General features: G+C 40.7%; 2 protein-coding genes across 4 annotated transcripts in view; both read right to left on the bottom strand.

Annotated features, from left to right (window-relative positions):
- Positions 1-2,805, bottom strand: part of lonp2 (lon peptidase 2, peroxisomal) — a 30,637-nt gene extending 27,832 nt beyond the window's left edge. For both annotated transcript variants that reach the window (XM_011476358.3, XM_020704171.2), the window contains exon 1: positions 2,462-2,805. In XM_011476358.3, the coding sequence (XP_011474660.1) occupies positions 2,462-2,694 (233 nt within the window). In that variant the 5' untranslated portion in view covers positions 2,695-2,805. The remainder of the gene's footprint in view (positions 1-2,461) is intronic.
- A 3,614-nt stretch (positions 2,806-6,419) lies between these two features.
- The window catches only part of il34 (interleukin 34), a 61,281-nt gene continuing 53,195 nt past the window's right edge, over positions 6,420-14,505 (bottom strand). The window contains exon 8 of one of the 2 annotated variants that reach the window (XM_011476357.4): positions 6,420-9,000. In XM_011476357.4, coding sequence (XP_011474659.1) covers positions 8,927-9,000 — 74 coding nt within the window. In that variant the 3' untranslated portion in view covers positions 6,420-8,926. The remainder of the gene's footprint in view (positions 9,001-14,505) is intronic. The other variant, XM_078948940.1, reaches the window with a different exon arrangement.

Raw genomic sequence — 14,505 nt, 5'->3', positions numbered from 1 at the left:
TATTCAGGGAAAGTGAGGCTGACGCGTGTCAAAACATGCAGCATGTTGGCGTCTGTGATTACATAAAATCCAAACTGGTCAAAACAAATCTTCAGGAGTTGTTTAACTTTACTTGAATCAGTGCAAGTAACATCACTGCGCTCGCACTGACGAGAGGCTTCAGAGTTCAAGAGGTCAGACAGGGGAAGGGACACTAAAAGGTTGTTTGTAAAAACCTAATGGGAGACACTTTTGTGATCAGGAATGGTTTCTATGCAGTGTGAAATTAATATGTCAGTGACTGGAACCAGGTCAGTACACCAAACAACCACTAGATGGCTTGCAGCACATAAAAGTTTTCTTTATTTGCTTCTCCACTCTGATGAAACTTGTGTTTTTAACACATTTTCGGTGGTGGAAGACATATATTGAGAAATTTAAGCTTAAAATTGCATTTCTGAGTATTTCTTTTATCAAATCATGTGAAGATGAAGAAAAGATTTTTAATTGTTTTAACTGAAGCAAATAATTAAGTTAGATCAAAGTAAAAAAGTTTATCTTTCCAACATCCATAAGTGGTCTTATCACCCTCTCATGGTGGAAAAAGTATTATCTGAGCTTCTTCATCCACTAAATCATATTCAAATGGACACGTCATGCTGCTTCACCTCTCTGTAAACAAACTAACCTTCAACTAAACCTGCTCCAGACCAGGTTATGTTCAGAGCATGAGTTGAAAAACAGAAATAAATCAGCCATCTACAATCCAAACATCATAGGCTTTGTCTGCCTTTATATTCTTTTTTAAGAATCTGAGAACCTATTTTTTGGACAGAGCAGATTAAAGGCAAAACAAGTGACAAAGATTTTTTCAAAGATTAATGAAAAAACTAAAACATTTGTGGAATTTGTGACTATGACTTTGTATAATAAACCAGTATTATCAGAGACTATGTGTAAAAGGTAAAATCTGCCCCCCTCCCTCTCCCCCAGGAACCTTTTTGACTGTGTGTCATGCAAGTTGGGAACCTGTATCCTTCTGATCTGTGGTCAACCGCCCTACCATTGCACCATAAGCCATAACCGCCCCACGGCAGCTTCTTATGCTACGTTTATATCGGCTTCCACAACCCGCATTCAAGCGAACTCTTCCAATGAAAAGTCTATGTAAACGTGCGTATATGCACATTTCGGGCTTCAGTGTTCAAAACTCTCATGTTCACGGGTCGCTGTGCAATTTTCTAAAACAAATTTTGGGCTCTACATTGAGCACACGTTGAAAGTAAAACCAGGTCAAATTTTGACCAATCAGGGACCCCGACCTGGTGAGATTCTTGGACTGTTTATTACGGTTTGTGCCCAGCCAGAATTACATAATACCAAGTTTTTCACATGTCAGAATAAAGCTGTAAAAGATAAAGCCAGGAGAATGAAAAGATTTGCTAGATTTGCGCCCCTTCAACATTTCACACCAAGCCTCTTCCAACTGTAGATGGCGGACATGAGCTAGTTAACAGTAGGAAAAGGAGAAGACGCTTTCCCTGCTTATCAAGTATGAACACTACTAGCATGTTCAAGAATGCGCATTTGGCCCATTGTCGTACACACATCGTGTCCAGTGTGATTGTAGCATTAGGCAACACCAAAGCAGAGACTTAGACTTGTGTTCAATCACATCCATGTCAACAAGGACGCTAGGAAAATGTTAGTTCTTAACTTTTCTCTACAGACCAGAAATGTCAGTAGGATTATTAAATTGGGGTCACAAAATGGGTCAGATTTGATCTTGACAAGATAGATTATTGTTTCCATGGTGATCATTTCATATAATATTGACGTGTCATTCGGAGTTCCTCTAGGTTCAATTCTTGGACCTCTGCTGTTTACATACAACCTGTAGATTTGATCATGCATAGTAATAATGTTTCATATCAAAGTTACGCAGATGACACTCAGCTGTTCCTGGATGAAGTCAACCAATGATGAAACAGAAATAATGTTTTTTTTATTTTGTTTTACAAAAAAGTAGTAATAGCAATATGCTGTCAAAACGTTTGCATCTCTGTGAAGTGTGTGAATCTCCTCTATGAATGGAAGGTTCTACAAAAGCTGCCATGCTGTTGTTTTGACTGTTGACAGATCATGAACGGGACTCCTGTGTGGTTAAAGTCTAAAGTCCATTGTTTCCAGTCAACTGGTGAACTTTCTAGAACAAATTACAGCATTACTTCTGAAAGAGCTGCAGCAGGGGGGAAACTAATAAGTTAGATACTGGCTTCACTTTGCAACAAAAAGCTTCATGACAGACGGAACCAACTTGTCTCATTACCAGTCAATAAAAGTCTCCCGGTCTTCCATAAAACGTCTGACTTCCTGCACCGGTACTATGACCCTGACTTACTAGAGGCGTTAAGTCACTTTAACACAAACAGAAATAACAAAAACAGGAAATGACCCGACAGTCCGGATAAGGGTTCCGTACGTGTGCAGCGTGGGCAGCTCCTCGGTGTCCTGCTCCGGGTCTCTGGTGTTGGGGATAACTCCTATGATGGTGCTCTTTAGCGACGTCCCCTTCAGGAGCCGCTGGCTCACCAGCTGCATGTTCCGTGGAGAGTCGACGCTGAACCGAATCGTGGAGCCCGGCAGGAGCACGCCTTCGTGGGCGAGCAGGAGTGGGAGACGACTCGGTATCTGGATCCCGCCGCCAGAGGCCATTTTTAATGCGATAACAGAGAGTAGCTGTTTGTGAAGTCAGACTCGTTAAAACGGGCACTGTTTTGAACGTCAAAAAGGGGTCACCGCCAACTTCCGCCTGGGACTTTCAAAATAAATGCCCCGTTGAGTACTTGCTAATAAAACGAAAATAGATTTTATTTATTTTTCATTGTCAAACTTATTTCTGTTAGTGATACACCCACATTTGAAACAGCATTTTAAACAGAGTCTTCTATGTTTGTGTTCACTGAACAATTGTGTTAGCGTTTCCTGCAGAACTAAGGCAATCACAGAGGGTCAAAATACTTCCAAATAAGCTACTCAAAAAACATAATATAGACAAAATAAATCTAAATATTTTGAGAAAAATTCTCATTAGGAACAAAGGGAATGTAAAAATGACTATGAAAATCAAAATAATTAGCCATATGTCACTGAAATTACATCCTTTAACCTGATTAATCAAGTGTTTAAATTAAAAAATAAAATCCTAATTAAAAATGTATTTAAATTGTATTCTTTTTACTGAGTTTAAAATATTTATTTAACCTCAAATTGAAAAGCTGGTTTCTCCTATTATTGCAATATTAGACATATATACATATACAGTATATACACATCTACATACACATATTTTTGTCAGTCTATTCTCAGATTAGATGAACAATCAGGTTAAACAGACACTGGACACAGATATAATTGATAAAAAATATTGATTTATATTCGTATTTCTTTCATAAAAGCAATGTCACATAGCATTATATTTTACAAAAAAAATAAATATTCAGTATTTTGTATACTAAAACATTCAGTTTCTAACGTCTGTGATGTTTGCAGTTTCCCATTTGTTTTCGCCATGCAGCTGCGAACAATGTTGTCTTTACCATCACCTCAGGCTCTCACTACAAAAACACAACCATACAGGTACATGTGATTGATAAAGCGTGATAAAAAAATACATTCTACAGATTTATAGAAAGACACCAACAGTTATCAGTCGTCATGCACAGTACAGATTGTTTTTGAATACAGGAATTTGCTTAAAGCATTTTTATTGTTTATAGCATAAATCCATGTTCTCTCCTTCTGACCTATGAGTCTCTGCATACACTTACCTTATATTCAAAATGAAAACTGCCACAAAGCATTACTTGATCCAATTCTATTAGTAAATCGGATTTCAATAAAGCTTAAGCTCAAAGTGTAACAGTTTTGTAAATAGCACAATAAATACATTTCCATTTAATCCAACTTCTGAAAACCACATATCTAATTGGGCATGTCCTTGATTTCTTTAAATAATATTTAAATTTAATATTAAAATGATAGTTTAGTTAAAAAAGACCAGAAATTACCATGAAATTAGAACAAAATTTCCCAAGCAAAAAAGTTAAGGCCATGTCAAAACACATGATTTAGTTCTAACCCTTACCACTGTGGAGGTTTATATAAAATTGACTTTGGTTTAAAGTGTGCAAAAACAAAGTAAGCTCAAAAGAAGCCTTACACCATAGACTGAACCCGCTTGATGGGATTTGACAGGAAATGAATTATGTGCATGAAATTGAAGTGCCCTCACATACAAAGACAGAGCGCTTAGGAAAACAGGGAGTGCTTTCAGCAGTCAGCGAATAGTTTTCAGCTCCTATCAGTTTACACAAAATACACAAAAATTCATCTTATAAAACAAAACCTGAAAACCAAAATAACTGGAATTGTCACACAGACGTAGAACATTTTTGGAAGGTTTCCTTTATTGAAGTGGTAACTTATCCATGCGGAGCATGAACTGATTAAACAAACAAGTCTCATGTGGAAAAGCCCTGGCCTCATTTGCAGACCATGCTCGGCCCTGTATTAAGCCTCCAAAGGCCTTTACAGTGTCATCCACCACTGAAACTGCTTTTGGCATCACAAAACCAGGTGAATCTGAACAGGTCACCCAAATGGCATCTGCTTGCCCATCGGTACAGGTGATAAGCTCATAGCAGCCATGTTTCTTTTTAACTGGTAGGTACTAATAAATCCATTTGGCAAATTTGGTGTTGGTAAATCAATTGCCTAATTTTGCACAACTAACAATGTCTTCTCAGCATAGCGCTTTTAAAATTAATTAGCAATAACTATGTATGGCTTTCCTCAATTTGGGACAAGCTTTCTTTTTGTTTTTTGATGTGTCCATCAAAGAAAAGATCTACATTCCAACATTTTAACGGTCAGACCTTCTTTTTTCTGCTTAAGGAAACGTTTTGCATAAAGCAGAGGTTTGTGACAACTTAAGGGTTCACATCTGAAGTAAGAAAAGGCACAGGTGTGGAGGTTTAAACCCCCCCTCAGGACAGGTTTGCAACACTAACTTAAGATGACGCCAACCGCACAGAGGAATATATTTAACAGTTTTTATGCTTTAATACAAAAAAATAGGTTTGCTTGATTTTCAGGGTCTGTTAACGTGAAAATGTTAAGCAACTCTTCCTCGAATGAGAGGTTGTTTCGCTGTGGCGACCCCTGATGGGAAAAGCCGAAAGAGAAAGAAGAAGAAGTTAACGTGAAAATGTTCTGATTATCCCAATTTTGCCGTTTCTGGTACTGGGATGATTATTTAGCCATTTTCGGAACCCACTTAATCTCTTTTGGGGTCGCTGGAGCCTGTCCTCAGTACTCTGAAGGAGGAGTACACCCTCGATAGTTTGCTAGTCTGTTGCAGAGCCACACATTCACACACAGACACACATCTTGGGACAAATTAGAATCATCAATTATGAATCATGTTTGGAGTGTGGGAGGAAGCCCACACATGCACATGAACAACATGCAAACTCCACACAGAAAGGACCTATACCAGTTTTTTGAACCAGGCCTTCTTGTTGTGACTTGATTGCTAACCCCTACACCACCTTGCAGCCCGTGGGATGAAAACAGTCCTTTCATCTCGTCTTATCGCAATTCTCGCCTAACCTGAGGTGTGTGCCAATTTTGGTAAGTTTTCTCTAATTCTGAAACGGTTCCAACCAATACCCACAGATTTTAATTGCAGAAAAATAAAACAAGTGTGTCTCCTGACAGTTGTTAAGGCTGCTACCAAACCAAGTGTTAGACTGGAACAGTGTCGTGACACTGAACAGTCTAATTGGGTGTTATTATAATCATCAGTTTTGACTGCAATTATTCACATTTTTAAAATATTAATCCATAATTATAATTCATAGTCCAATATACATCCCAATAAAGTAAAGAGGAATTGGACATTTTAAGCTGCAACTGATGCATAGCTGGCTGATATTTAGACTCATAGAAATAAAGAAATTGATTTTGTTTTTCAGTGAAACGTTTAAGACCCACTCCGATGATTATCAGGTTTTTAAAAGGCTCTTGCGCCATTTTTCTGATGGATTTAGAAAAGAAACCTTAAAATTGCATTGCCGATTATTTCTTTATTCAAATTCTTGTGTATCAAGAGCAGACGAAACAATGGCCTTTGAAAAAGAGCTAATTTGTGACATAGAAAATATGTTGAGCAGGTCACAAGTTCCTGCTCTGCTCCACAACAGGAGGGGGAAGGGGACGTAGTTGCTCCCACAACTTTGAGGGAAATGTCAAATGAACTACTGTCGCTCTACAGAAACTATGTTCAAGAAAACAACACGTTTTTTTTTATTTTGGCTAAAAATGGGATAATCATAATTATAAGACCACTGCGAACGCTGAGAAAATAGATCAAAACATGATCGGAGTGGGATTTTATTTAACTGAGCTTGTGCTTTGCTGTATTAAGCTGAAAAAGATGTCTGGCTTTTAGGAAACTCAATGTCCAATCATGAAGAGGCTAACATCTAAAACGGCTTCCCATCACACAAAGAAACCCCTTGTGAGATAAAAGCTAATGAAAATAAATCATTCACTTTTCTTTGGTCTAGAGCAGATTTAGCTAAAAGGCCACATAGATGTAGTGGAAACAGTGATGCATCCAGACAAGCTTTCCTACGTTAAATCAGATTTGACACAACCTCAGCCGGCTCATTTTCTCAGTCCAGGTGTTCCGGATTTTCTCTTTTTTTTTTGCAGTGACTGATCCTTTATGCCGACACAAAACAGCCACAATGTGTTAAGTTACAATTTATGCATGTGGGTCGGCTCGAAAATGAAAAGCACCTAGCACTTGTCTGATTTTAGGTGGAAATTTTCACATGCTAAAGACATGATTTGAGAGTCGTGGCTAGATGAGGTGAAACATGGGATGTGTTAAACACAGACAGCCATGTATCACAGTTGCTGGTATGAATTACCCTGATCCAAATTATCCAACCAGCTTGAGACTAAAAAAACAGTTGCAGCAGCCAGGTTAACCATGGAACTGCTAGGTTAGTTGTTATACAGTTCAAATAAAAACACTTATAGATTAGTTATACATTTTTACTCTGTTTATTTAAAATGCATAACATCTTAAACTTAATAATTTTTATGAATGTCATGATTTTGTTCTGCATTTTTGATTGACATTGCACTAAAGGACTTGAGGACGAGTAACAGTTGAATCCTCAGGTCCTGGAAGAACCTATTGGGCGTGTTCGAACAACTGTCAGACCCATTTGCCCCACCTATTTGCTTTTTTTAGGCAGCCTGTGGTTTGGTGACAGTTGATCAAGACGGTAGCATCAACAGTTGAGTTTGAACTCAAAAAATAAAAATAAAAAATCTGATGGCAAAATTGTCAGCTGAACTAAATCAATATCCCACCTGCCAAGACCATGGCCACTTTGATCGATTGACTTGGTAGCATCATATCTGCTGTTGCATTTTTTCAGCCCCTTTTTTTTACTCTTACAGATTTTTTTTTTATCAGATTAAGGACTGTTCAGTTCCTATAAAGTTGGGTAGTGGCATCGCAGATCAGTAAAGTAAACATGCAACCAAAAACATTAGGCTTCTCTGGAGTTCACATCTCAAGATTACCTAACCTAACACCGCGTATTGTTCCAAATGAAAAAGTAATTGTATGTTGCTTAGAATACAAGCGTGTGCAAAATGCTTCCATCTGTAATGTAAAGGTGAAAACACAGTTCCAGATACCTTTCCACCTTTTTGCAACTTTACAATCCTCTTTGAGTGGAAGTTTCCTCGTTCAGCTAAAACAACGTCGACTTTACATGGATGTGGGTTTTAGAATTCACAACTGGAGGGCAGATCCTCCTTAGATCGCGTCAGTCCATGAGCTGGGAAATGAGACCAAATGGTTAACATTCATCGGCCAATTCCTGACATCAGAGGAGTTGTCCTGGTAGATCCTTGCTATGAAGCCAGGTGAGCAAAGAAATCCTCAGAGCAGGAGATGAAACAAAAAAGGTCCCAACTTTAAGAACTTTTCTTGACAGGTAGTGGCGACAAACTTCAAAGTTTTAATCAGAGCACGCTGAAGAAAAACAGCTTGAAGGTACAACAGTTTAGGCAGTAGGAGTAACCTCTGAGTTCGTGGGTAAAAATATCTCAGGTTTCCGCAATTCATGCACCATTTTTAGACTGAAAAGACTTCAAAGAAGACTTGAGTGTCACCTTGGTGTTATCCTCCGACATTTGCTTGAAATGTTTGACTTTCTCATATCTTAAGGGTCATCAAACCTATAGGTTGAAAAATGGGAAATCCGTGTTTTGTTACTTGCTACGGTTCTTCTTTGATGCATAAAATACTGTTGGACAGGTTTGGATATGTGTCAGCTCAGCTGGTAGCAGGCTTGTAAAAACACTTGCAATTAGTTTGATACTTGAACGGGCAGCTTGTAAAAGACTTGTCTCTTTATAGGAGTCGGTAGGGTCCAGAAGCTTTGTTTTGGCATTTTTACAGCTAAAAGCGCTTTGCAAGTTGCTTTTGCAAACACGGATTAAGTAAAAAATAATGTATCCATCATAAATCACTTTTGGCAATGATATATAAAAGAAAATATCTCCAAGTCTCTCTCATAATTAAACTGAAGGAATCCTGAATTGCAAGACTTTCTCGTAAGCAAGCTTCTTCCCAAACGTTGAGCCTCATAAACGCTTCATAGAAGTCCATGCATTCATTAAATAACCACGAAAGCCATTATTGTGCCAACATATTCAGTCTGCTTTCGCTTTTAAGGTCCACGAGTCCATCTTGACTCTGCTGTCTGTTCATAGGGATTTATTTTCCTTTGCTTGCCTTCCTGCAGTTCAATAGAGATGGTTGTAATGTCTGGGGTTGTCCACAGAATGAGTGTCACTCTGCTGGTTCTGTGTCTGTGTTCCTGCTGGAGGTCTTCTTGCCTCTCCTCAAACGGGAAACTCCGCAGTCTGAAAATACAACAGTTGAAATAAATTAAAACACCAAATTATTCACTTTTTTCCATTTTCTGAACAACCAGTTTAACTTCACTAATTAAACTCAACTAAAATAATATAATAAAAACAAGAAAATCTAAACATAATTTTAACAATACATGTTTTGCCTTCGGAACACCAAATTTAAATTGCAGAAATATAATATTTATCACTGTGTTTCCATAAAATATATGCCCTAGTCAAAAGAATGCCTTTCATTTGCAAAATGTCAAGTCATAGCATTCTCTGTTAATCTGTCCCGCCTTGCGCTTACAGCACCACGACCTTGGTCTCCAGTTCAGGGTCCAGTGAAGCAGTACTGCAAGGCAGGCCAGAGGCCAGAGTCCGGACATGGTGCTGGAGCAATCACAGCTACCAAAAGACACGTATTTTGGAGCAAGATGGACTCTGGTGAGTGGACCCCAAGACAAAAGCAGTCTAAACCTCCTGGGAAAGTCCCCCACTTACAACATACGCTTATAAGGGGGTAGTGGTACCTGAAAGAAGGTTCTTATTTCTTCCCTTTGGTCTGCTAACTGTCTTTGGTCTGTTGGGACTTTTTTGAGTTCAAAGCAAACTCTGGTCAAGAGTGCCTGTGTGTGTTCTCCTTGTTCAGGCTTCATTTTCAGAATCCTATGGGTGACAATCGGTCAGGAGTAAATACAGTGTTCCCTTATTTATTGTGGGTGTTTTGTTCTAAAAATAACCCAGGATATGTGAAATCTGTAAAGTAGGATTATAGATTTTTCAAAATTGAAAAACCCCTCACCAGAGACTTTAATACACTTTTGTCAAACAGACATGAACATTTTCAAACTTTCATTGGAAAATAAGTCCAGTTTTATCGATTGAAAAGAAAGATCTGATCCTGCTCCAAGATTTATGTAAATGTGGCAAACTGAACGCATTTTGTACAGGAGACACGGCATGAACATTAATGGACAACAATCTACAGCCAATTACAGGGAACACTGTATGTCTATGGATGTAACCAACATGAAAGTAGCTTTTTCCTGATTGTTGCATCGCTGCGAAAAAACTTTACAGGTTATATATAAAATAAGGGATCCACCAGTTCCTTAGGCGCGAACTGGCCGCCACGCCTCTGTCAGTCTGCCCCAGGGCAGTTGTGGCTACAACCGTAGCTTACCATCACCAAGTATGAATAAGGAGTGAATGAATAATGGACACACTGTAAGCGCTTTGAGCGTCTGGAAAAGCGCACATAAATCTAATCCATTATTATTATTATTATAGTTCCACTAACTAACTCGTTTGCAAATTTGCCCTGGCAAAAAAAAACAAATCCACTTCAGTGGTTCTTAAAAAGTTCAGACTTTAGGTACCGGAGGGGAGAAAAGGAATAAAATAAAAAGATCTTTAATTATAATAAATAGAAACATGTGGCTGACACAAAGTACAGACACTATCCTAATCCAAAAACCTGTACACCCAATTTTAGCAGCAATAGCTTAAAGTTCTTAATATTGACTAGATTTCAGTCACTAACATAGTTAAGTAGGAATTTTGGCCTGGTCCTCTTTTTAACCTTGTTCTGTACAGAGGTTTGGTCCAACAAAAACATGTGGACCATGAACACATTATTTGAATTGGTCAGTTCAATACACAAGGAATATTTGCCGTAGGGCTTCACCTGATCAAAAAAGTACTCGTAAATGTTTTGGCAACAACTGCATTGATCGTATTGAACACTAAACAAAGGCTACGTTCACACTGCAGGGCTTAATGCTCAATTCCGATTTTTTGAAAAAATCTGAATTGTTTGCTAGACCGTTCACATTTCCAAGTAAATCCGAACTTTTGTGATCTACAGTGTGACTGTGAAACGACCCAGAGTTGACCCGCATGCGCAGAAGAGTACTCAACGTCGAATGACGTCACTCGTTGTGTGCGGAAGTAGCTTACGTTAACATGGATGTCAACAACAGTGTTGTCAACAGCGGAGCTCTTTCTTCATTAATAAATTTATTTTCACAAAGGAGCCAGCACAATAACAATCTTCCCATTTTTAAGAAGGCATTGGAGCCGGGATCGTCTGTAACCACTGTTGTGGAATAGGAATGGGAATGTGTATGTATTGGGCCCACGCGCGCGAGCGTTTGTGTAAGGGACAGGAAAAGGGCGGGTGCAGCGGGAGAGAATGGGGGGGGGGCAGTGTGGGCGCGCATTCATGTTGTGTATTACGGAGGAAGGACAACGGTAATAAAAGAAGGTTTCCCCCAGAATAAATGCTATGGACTCTTTATTAACCCATTCCAGAGAATCCTGGAGAATCTAAGGGTCAGAACAGGGAGGAGGAGGAGGATCCGCCTTGGGTCTCCCGCGCTTCTGACCACGGTCGGGAAGGGGAGAAAGAAAAAAAAAAGTACTCGCGAGAAAATGTTCAACACCACGCTCGGCCATTTAGCTGTTAATTTTTTAATACAATCGGGGACATCGCTTCCCTTCCACTGACGGGTCTCTGCAGCATCGTCCGCCGTGGTTGCTGTTTACGTTCTCGTTCCCGCCTATTTCAACGCAGAATGATGACGTTTGTTGCGTATCGATGACGTACGATTCGGATTTAGGTGGCCTGGCCGGTCAGACGGTGGTCGCAATTGAAAAGATCGGATACGTTTCGGATTCAGGACGGCAAACCCAAGTGGCCTGGGTCGCATTTGAAAAGATCGGATCTGTGTCATTCAGACTGTCATGAAAAGATCGGAATTGGGTCGCATAGTGGCAAAAAAATCGGAATTGGGTTGTTTCAGCCTGCAGTGTGAATGTAGCCAAAGACTCAGTTGTGGGTCTAAAAACTGCATTCAAGTGTTGCAGAGATCAGAGCAAAATGTTTACAGGCATGGTTCAAAGCTTTAGAAAGCCCCTCTTGGCTGGTTTGTAGTCATGTCTAATATACCTGCAAGACAAAATAAAGTGCTTGCAAAAGAAGAATGCAGCTGGCTTATGGAGCCAAGATATGCAGGTCTCATGCAGCAGATGCTGCGTACTGTCACGTCCTGACATTGACAGCTCGCCTGGTGTTTGGGTCTACAGGAAAAAAAAAATGTGGCAGAAGAGGAGTTGCTGCTGATACATTGGCTCCATTAAACATGTGCTTATATCTGCAGTGATACAAATGTTTTTTATTTTTTTAATTTTATTTATGAGCTTCTACTTAACCACATCAATCAAGCAATGATATTTTAAATGGTTACTTTCATATGTGCTGTTTCCAAACAAATGGGTTTCCTAATGAAAACCCACTGACAAACCAGAGGTATGTCTGAATAAACCCCTTTTGTAATCGAGGCCAAACTTTATTCATTTTAATCGTATTTTAAAATCTTTTGTGTTGGACCGGACGGAAAAGGAAAGGAGGGAAGAAAAGAGAGGGATGTTGGGGGGGGGGGGGGGGGGGGGGGGGGGGGGGGGGGGGGGGGGTTGTAGGAGGGTGATTATGCGGGGGTAAAACCATGAAGCAGCATAAAGCAACAAGTTGCTGGATGTTTATCATTACAGTCAGGTTCAGATGTAATACAAATCTCAAAGGGGCGGGGCCTGTCCACACACACACACTCAAATAAACATATAAACATACCTGTTGGCTCCAAAAATGTCCACATGTCAACAAGAACACAATACAAATATCATTCACACACGCATACTTATGCCTTCAAACCAACTAGTGTGAAATATTTCATTCAATCACGCAAAATACTTTTGCAAAGGTGAGCTAACGCCTGTGCTCAAGTGAGTGTTTATGTTCCTCTAAAATGGATGATGGAATGGGAGAGTTCCCAGTCATACCCACACCAAGACCCCCGCCAAAGCAGCTGTGGCAGCCAGAACCCCCCAACGCCCGCACGGCAGCAGATAGAGAACAACCGCCCCCCGGGTGATCACATCCGCCACCCAGGCCAGGGCCAGCAGGACCGTCACGGGGCCCCCAGAGAGCAGGGAGGCTTGGGGGGACAGAGAGTGCAGCTTCAGCACAACTAGGAGAGCAGCCCCCCCGCCACGCAAGGACGGCCCAACGCAGGCCACTGCCCCAGAAGAGCACCCACAGTCATAGACGAGCACCTCATCACCACCCAGGAGTTCTGGGCATCCCCCCGCCCCAACCCCAAGTACGAGCCAGGACCCCCCAAAGGAGACCCGCCCTGCGCTCCAGGCAGCCACCCACCCACATCTGCTGCTTGCTGGCAGTGATGTCCAAGCAAACCCCCTTACCAAGGGCCCTACATGTCTAAGGGGCAAATAAAACCGAGAGGGGGGGGGGACTATTCGATACGGCAACCATGGGAGGGGGACCACTGCCAAGTAGCTCCTCCCCCCAAGGTGCAACGCAGGCTGAACCCCCCCGCCCCCACCCATCACCCTAATAAGAGATTATATAAGGAAGGGGGTAAGTCAGGGACAGCTGGTAGACTGACCCCCGGTGGTCAAACAGCCTTCCCCCAGCCCCCCCCAGCATAGGGCCCAGGTCCCCTCAGCCCAGGGGTCCCGTACCCCGAGGCACTGACCCCCCAGGTCCCGCCACCACCCACCCCACACAGAGAGAGAGGAGCCAGAAAGCGCCGCCCCCCCCAGAGCAAGTCCAGGCCCCTGCCCCCAGGCGAGCTCTGGTCAGGCCTAGACGGGACCGAGGCAGCCAACCAGCCGGGGCGACTGCAAATTGCCTCAGCGGAGATCCCGACCCGTCAAACCACCACATGATTTTCAAAATTAGTCCACATTAAACTCTGTTGGTTTTCGATGATCGCACAAAGACTGTACTAATGTTAAGTCTTGCACATCAGCGCAAATCTGCTTTTGTCAGCTTCAGAATTGGTTGGACTTAGGTAAATCGTATAAATGGTTCAATAGCTATGGTGTTTCAACACTGGAACTTAAGTTCCGGAGTTCAAAACTATGATTCTAACTGACACACATATAGTGAAGAAAAGACTAACCAGGTTAAAAGCCAAACGTGTCAAAAACTCAAATGTATTATGTTAAGGATGAATATCATTTAGCGCTCAATTTGTTTTGTGCTAAATGTTTAAAAGACAAAAACAACTCAAATAAAAATACTTAAAAGCCAGAAACGTGTCCACATCGTAAACATTTATTTTATACCAAAAATATTCAATAGCTCTAAAGGATAATTGTTTAGATTTATAAGCCAAAGTTTTTATTCCAGATAATTAAATGAAGATTTTTGCATTAAATCATTATATTGTAATTAAATTCTATCACAGAGATTCATCCAGTCTTTAAGTTTCAGTTTTGGGAGTTAAGTGCAGCTCGAATAAATCCATGACTTCATGAACAACAGCGGGACGGCTTGTAAAAGACTTAGACCCAGAATTTTACAACTTCCTGCCAGATATTCTGCCCTTTTCTAAGACCGAGTCAGAAGCTAAATGACCAGAAGTACTCTGATGATCTTAACCCTTGTGCTATATTAGATGACCCCTTACATTGACGTGTTCTCCC

Source organism: Oryzias latipes, chromosome 6 (genome assembly GCF_053564925.1).
Source record: "Oryzias latipes strain Hd-rR chromosome 6, Olatipes_Hd-rR_3.1".
In the NCBI taxonomy this organism is placed as follows: domain Eukaryota; kingdom Metazoa; phylum Chordata; class Actinopteri; order Beloniformes; family Adrianichthyidae; genus Oryzias; species Oryzias latipes.
Note: the sequence above shows the minus strand (reverse complement) of the source record. Positions and strands in the feature narration are given on the sequence as shown.